This window comes from Montipora capricornis, chromosome 10 (assembly GCF_036669925.1).
Source record: "Montipora capricornis isolate CH-2021 chromosome 10, ASM3666992v2, whole genome shotgun sequence".
Classification (NCBI taxonomy): domain Eukaryota; kingdom Metazoa; phylum Cnidaria; class Anthozoa; order Scleractinia; family Acroporidae; genus Montipora; species Montipora capricornis.
In genome coordinates this window covers 72,341,809-72,349,308 of record NC_090892.1, presented here as the reverse complement: position 1 = coordinate 72,349,308, position 7,500 = coordinate 72,341,809, and the positions used below count along the sequence as shown (strand labels likewise).

Here is a 7,500-nt window from a genome sequence, read left to right as displayed (position 1 = left end):
AGACTTCAAGCCAAGACAAAAGTTTCTTTTACAACCATTATTGAGCTTCAATACGCAGATGACTCAGCTGTCTGCTCTTGTTCAGAGGATGGAATGCAGAGTACTGTGAACGCTTTTGCTTTAGTGTATAGCAGGCTTGGCCTTACCCTCAACATCAGCTATCCATCTCCTACAGATTCTCTTCCATCAATTCAAATAAATGGTGAAGAACTCAATGCGGTAAACAACTTCAAATATCTGGGAAGTACTGTTTCCAGTAATGCCTCTTTGGATATGGAAATTCAAAGTCGCATAAGTGCAGCCGCCACAGCCTACAACAAACTCAGTAAGAGGATTTTCTGCAATAACGATATCCTATACAACACAAAGATTAAGGTTTACAATGCCATCATCATACCCACACTTCTCTATGGTTGTGAGACATGGGTTACCTATTGGAAGCATATCAAACAACTGGAAACATACCACCAGCGATGTTTGAGACTAATCCTGCACATTAAGTGGCAGGACAGAGTAACAAACACTGCCGTATTTGAGAGAACATCTTCTCAAAGTCTAGAGTCAGTCGCTCTCCTTCATCAACTTAGATGGACTGGTCACATCTGTAGAATGCCAGACTGTCGTCTACCAAAGCAACTATACTACTCACAGCTCTCCCGTGGTACTAGATCAGTCGGTGCTCCAAAGAAAAGGCACAAGGACTTGCTAAAGCACTCCTTGCTGAAATGTGGAATTAATGTGAACGAGTGGGAACAACTACCAGCAGACAGACACGTCTGGAAAAGTACAACTCGGAAAGGTGTTCTACACTTTGAAAACACCCGACTCACTGAGGAAGCTGTGCGCCGTGAGCAGAGACAGGCTGCTGCCCAACGGCGCCTTGAGACCCTGTAGATGCGGCCTGTTTGAGTCTCTGCTCTGCTAATCTTTTTGGCCGCCATACTCGCTCGCGAGTGGCTGCGACGATGACGTGTGAAAAAGAGACATTACCGCTCCTTTAACTTCGATCGCGTGCCATTAAAAGAGAACATCCACTTTCCACTTTCATAGAGGTCCATTTGTAACAATACTTATTGCTTTCGTGTTAGTCTGCTTCCAGAGACGGGATTACTAACGTTTAGTAGCAAGTCTTCAAAGTGACATGTCCAGTACAGGCTAATTCCATGTACTATGGAATGACCAACTGAGCAGAATGCTCAAAAGGAACCACCCGAGTTTGCTAAATTCTTAGCAACATTTGTTTTACAAAGAGATACGAAAGTGAACAAATTTGTAAAGGCTACAAATTATGACCTTTATATGCAACAGTCTACACGGTCTACCACAGCTTCTCACTGAGAAAATATGATACCATATTTCTTGCTATTGCAATGGTAGACCGTTGGTAAATTGAATATACGATATGTACAGGATTTCTAACTGTGTGAACTCTATTATAAATCATCTGGTAATGTTTTAGATTAAATAGGAAAGAAAGTACTAGTTGAATTGTGTTGTTTCCTGGAAGATAAGATTTTCAACTGTAACGCCACCATCGCCGTTGACGTCAATTAGGAACACAATTGCATTCGATTCGGCACATGTAAAATGCGACGATTACAACACTTGAACATCAATACCATCATATGTCAATAATTAATATTCTTTCCTGTTTGGTACAATGTGCTTGGCACTTTGCGTGCAAACTTCTGAAATGTTTCAGAGCTTATATGATATCTTTTTCTACTTTGAAAATATTCCATATAGGATTCAAACCTAGAAGGGCATAATTATTGGAATCAATAATAACCTATTATCTCCCACACTCCCGCCCTCCCCCCCGTGTCAATGTTGCTAGCAAGACAAAAAAAATTGGTGAAAACTTAAAGAGTCAACATTGAAAGGGGGAGAGGGAGGGGGGAAGTGGGAAAGGTTGAAATTCTAGATACGGCAGGTATTGGAAGCTAGAAAAGGTGTTTTTTGTCAGGAGTGTCTCGACAATTTTGCAACTTGTTGTAGCACTGAAACCCAGAACTACATGGAAGAACCACTGGCAGACGAGGAATGGCTTCAAGATTACAGCATAAAACAAGACGATAACAAAGACCTCAAGAGGGAATTAAATCAACGCTTAAATAATGCTGAACATTCCTGTACATTTTGCTGTCCATACGATACTGAAAGTCATCCTCTTTGAAATGAATCAAGCACAGTGACAAAGTTTTACCGGGCTTCCAGTTCTTTCTTCTCACCAGGAAAAATTTACTGCCATTTTTCCTTCCTTTAGAGGTATTGTGTTTTCCGAGTTGAAGAAAGGATTCCTATGCACACTTATTCCTTTTTCAGGATCACCTACATGTTGTTACATGTAGCGGGTACGCATCTTCCAGGCATTTGTTCGCATCAACCTGTGTAAAATCCTCATATCCTGTAATCACATGTTCCTTAAGCTACATCATGAGTTAGGGTACGAATCGAAAAAGTTCATTAATTATTTTGTTAATAACATGGACTTTCAAATAGGAAAATAAAAATTTTCATGTTATGGGCACTTTAAAACAGAAATGTACTACATGCATCATCATATTAAATGGCAGCCAATATATAATTCTTTTGTCCAAGTGTAAATTAGCAAATTAGCCTACCAAGCCTCATTTTAGAGGAAGGATTCTTTTCAATTCATTGTATGGTATTGAGGCTTGGTAGGCTAATTTGCACTTGGACAAGAGAATTATCAGTTGACCTCCATTTATGAATAAGGTCTACACAGTCTCCAGTTTAGCACCTTCAACAAGAAGTGCCAACTCAATTAATAATACAGAACCTAAAGAGCTACTTATTCTCGTGAACTCACCATTTTTTCACTTGTCACTTCTCGTCCAAGTACACCACAAATCTCACCAAAATTAGATGCACACACCTGTGTATTTCAAGGTATTACACGGATCAATCTTCGGAAACTACAAAGAAATGAATGGTACACCCTATTTAACGTCGGAAGTTCCTTTACTCTCTAGAGAGTATTCTCCCAGGAAGCCGACGGTGCGCTCATTTACCCCCCCCCCCCCCCCCCCTCCCCCCTCTTTCCATCAGTGCTCTGTTTTAAGGGTATTTAAAGCTACTTAGGCTACATTGAAAGGAAAGAAGTCAAAACAAGGATGTGAGATCCGGGGATCGAACTTGGGACCTCTTGCATCAAGGCTGCGCACTAGCCGACTGTGCCACCCTTGTCCTCTGACTACTTCACAGGACCACTCAAAAATATTGGGCAATTGCCAACATTTTGCTATTATCAAACCACAGACTGAATATGCATTTTTAAAGCCTGGCCTATACTACAGCAACACCATACCAAGATTTCAATAAGATTTTGATTGCTTTGTTTCCCAGTGTCATTACAGACAGAAAAGTGTGTCTGTGTCAAATGTGTCATCAATATTTATTTCAGAAAAGAAAACAAAGCAAGGTTAACCCGGACGAAGAACCGGACACAGCGGTGGCGCAGTGTGACTGCACACATCCTTCAACTCGTAAGAACTCTCTTCTGTCTTCTGGGCAAGGTGATCCTGTACTGTTTGATCTTCTATGACTTGAAACAACTTCTGAATTTCTTCATTCCCTTTCCGAAATGTTTTGGCACTATCACAAAGAATCAGTGAAGGAGTTCCATAGAGGGCACAGTGGCGCCTGAATGCAAGAAGGAACTGATCGATCGTCATGTCATCAACTTCTCCAAATTGACATTGCGAGTGGTGCTACAAGTGAACAGGCAGACGTAACATTAAATTTTCTCTGTCTTGTTACCCTTGTTGACCATCAGATGACCGGTAAAGTCAATCCCCACTGTAGAGAATGGTGTCACCATGTTAAGGCGAAAGTCAGGCAAAGGGGTGAAGGGGGTAGCTTGTAGTAACCCTAACTTCATTGATTATGTTGCCAGATCAAAATTTGATCTCGTTGGGCTTAACTGAAACCTGGTTCACTGCAGATGATGTTGCTGCATGTGCTCTGGCCACGCCTGAGGGCTACAAGCTTATGGACCAGCCTCGGGCTAGTCGGTCGGCTGGCGGAACTGGCCTTTTATTCAGAGATTCATCACAAGTCACAATAGTAGCTTCTGGAGAGAGGGAATCATTCGAGTTTTCAGAATGGCTCGTTATATTGGGCACATACAGACTTCGTGTTGTAGGGATCTACAGCGTCGAGCATCCAGTGTCAACTGTTTTCTTTTCCGAGTTTTCTGACTATTATGTCTGTTATTTCGTCTACTGAGAAACTCGCGATTTTGGGAGACTTCAACATCCATGTCGATGTACCAAGTGATGCCGATGCGAGGAAACTGCAGGATTTTCTAGAGTGTTTAGGCCTTGAGCAGCATGTCAGAGAATCAACTCAAATTCTCGGACACACCTTGGACCTCATTATTTCACGGAAATGTCAGTTTGTTATTGATGGTTCCCTAAGTGTTGATCGCCTGTTTTCAGATCATTTTTCAGTTGTCTGTGGTCTTCAAATGCCTAAGCCTGCAGTTTTTGTAAAGGAGCATACTTAAGGAAATCTCAAGGGTGTTGACATTGATAAATTGTGAAGTAATCTGAGAAACTTGGAATTGTGCCTAGTTCCACCAAGTGCTCTTGAGAATTGATTAGCTCCTATAATGCCACGCTAGCGGATACTCTGAATCGCCACGCCCCTCGGAAAACCAGGGTTGTGACAGTTAGACCATGTCTACCCATAGGCAGCCCAAGCTCGCGTCACTACAGACAGCCGTTGAGAATTTAAACGCGTTATAAGACTTTGTATGGGAAATCAAATATCGTCGATTATAAAGCCTAAAAAATGCTCAATTTAACTTTCATTCAATAAAATGAATCAAAATGACTCACCTCTGGTGTATTCTTGTGCCTTTTGGAGCTTATTTTACAGTTTCGGGAAGTCCGTGTTTTCAATGTTCAAAGACGAAGTCAAGGCTGCACACTACGATTCCGACTGTTGTCAGCTCAGAGGCGGTTTGCGACTTGAAAATCCATCCCAGCCAAGATTTTGTCATGCAAAGGTAAAGCCACATCATTTGCGAACCTCCGTGAATGTTTCGTCATCAAAAAACCCCACGCACTTGGCTGGAAATGAGCATTTTCTGCTTCGATTTCCACGATAGCTGACGAATTTAACTGCAAGTGATCACCGACGAGGACACGGAGCTTGGGTCCGAGGTCAAATTAACTCCATCCGATGGAGGTACAGTCATTTCATTTACAATACTTACCCCATCCTCACAGTGGCTAATTTGACCTCGGACCCAAGCTCCGTGTACTCGTCAGTGATCCCTTGCAGTTAAATACATCAGCTATCGAAATCGAAGCAGAAAATGCTCATTTCCAGCCAAGTGCATGGGGTTTTTTGACGATGAAACATTCACGGACGTTCGCAAATGATGTGGCTTTAGCTTTGCATGACAAAATCTTGGCTGGGTTGGATTTTCAAGTCGCAAACCGCCTCTGAGCTGACAACGGTCGGAATCGCAGTGTGCAGCCTTGACTTCGTCTTAGAACATTGAAAACACCGACTTCCCGAAACTGTAAAATAAGCTCCAAAAGGCACAAGAATACACCAGAGGTGAGTCATTTTGATTCATTTTATTGAGTGAAAGTTAAATTGAGCCTTTTTTAGGCTTTATAATCAACGATATTTGATTTCCCATACAAAGTCTTATAACACGTTTAAATTCTCAACGGCTGTCTGTAGTGACGCGAGCTTGGGCTGCCTATGGTCTACTGTGGTTAAGTGAGGATATACGGGAGGCAAAAAGGACAAGATGTAAATCTGAGAAAAGGTGAGCAAAAACAAAATCTCAGGCTTACTTTGGTCACTATAAGGTATGCAGGAACGGTGTGACTTCTTTGCTTAATAGCCTTCACACTGCATTTTATAAGGACTTTATAGTGCTCAGACAACAGTACTCACCAGGGAAAACTTTTTAGAGAAGGAGATTATTAAAGCACGAGACTGGCAATTGTCTTCCACCACATGATAATAAATTTCAGCTTGCAAATGATATGGGCACTTTCTTTACAGAAAAGATAACTGTAATCCACAAAGAACTCCATGACGTGGCCTCACAGGCCGGTAGTGCCTGGAAGGAAGCATTAGTGAACCCTCTATGAAAACCGTTTGGACTGGATCTTTTGTATAAGAACTTCCGTCCTGTTAGTAATTTACCATATATTTCTAAACTAACGGAACGTTCAGATTCTGATCAGCTGTTTGCCCACATCTTCCAATGGACTCTACCCTGATTTGCAGTCAGCCTACGTGAAAAATCACAGCACTGAAATGGCTCTTTTGAGAGTAAAGAAGGATATTTTGATGAACATGAATAAAGGTCAAGTGACTCTACTAGTTCTCCTCGATCTGAGTTCATCCTTTGATACTGTCGACCACGGTAGTCCGCTAAAATGTCTTCATTCTCGATTTGGCGTTTCTGGGAAGGTTTTGGAGTGGTTCGCATCGTACTTATATGATAGGATCCAACGTGTTATGATCAATTGGAATCGTTCTGATAGCTTCTTCTTGTTGTACGGTGTTCCACAGGGTTCCTGTTTGGGCCCTTTTGTTATCTACGCTTCAAAGCTTTCTGAGATCAGGGGTTGTCATCTGCCTGATGTTCATTGCTACGCAGACGATACACAGCTGTACCTATCGTTTGCACCAGATTCACATACAAGTCATGTTAAGGCAGTTACTGGAATGCAGCAGGGCATAGAGGATCTTCGTCAGTGGATGTTGTTGGACTGGCTCAAGCTTAATGACGATAAGACTGATTAGTATATCCTCACTCAGTGATCTTGGTGTTTCAAGCAATCTGATTGGTTCGCTATCTCGGAGTAATTGAGCATTATTCACTCCCTACGGAGTGAATGAGTGAATAATGCTTGATCCAAACAAAACAAAATGGCCAGCGTAAACTCACCAGCACTTATATTATTGAGAATACAAAATGATGCGACATGTTCAAAATACTGCTGAGCACCTTATTTGTAATACCTCATGCTTTGATCATATTTCACCTGAGGCGATCTATGGTATAGCAACAACATCTTAAGCGGCCTTATTACTATTAAATCTAAATCTAACTACTCGCTCAGATCTAACAATGAGCTTTTACTAAAACATCCAAGAGTGCGTACCAAGAAAACGTTGGGGGATCGTGCCTTGTGTGCGGCCGCCCCCAAACTTTAGAATGTTTCACCTGATACATTGCGTGAAATAACATCCGTGGATTCATTTAAGGCTCAGTTAAAGACTTACCTATTTTGAGACGCTTTTAAGGATTTTATATAGCCACAGATTTACTTTTAATATTGCGTAGTACTACATAGATTGATATACATTTTGTTTAATTTACCAATATTACATACATATTTTTAACTAGCATATTTTCTACCACAAATTGTAAATTTTTAATTGTAAGCTTTTTAATATTTGTAATTATGTATTTTATAGTTTTAATTAAAATAATTA

General features: G+C 41.1%; 1 protein-coding gene across 1 annotated transcript in view; it reads right to left on the bottom strand.

The window, feature by feature from the left end:
• Positions 1-7,500, bottom strand: part of LOC138022305 (serine/threonine-protein phosphatase 4 regulatory subunit 1-like) — a 63,567-nt gene that overhangs the window by 33,402 nt on the left and 22,665 nt on the right. Inside the window, 1 exon segment of the mRNA XM_068869412.1 lies at positions 2,834-2,899. Coding sequence (XP_068725513.1) covers positions 2,834-2,899 — 66 coding nt within the window.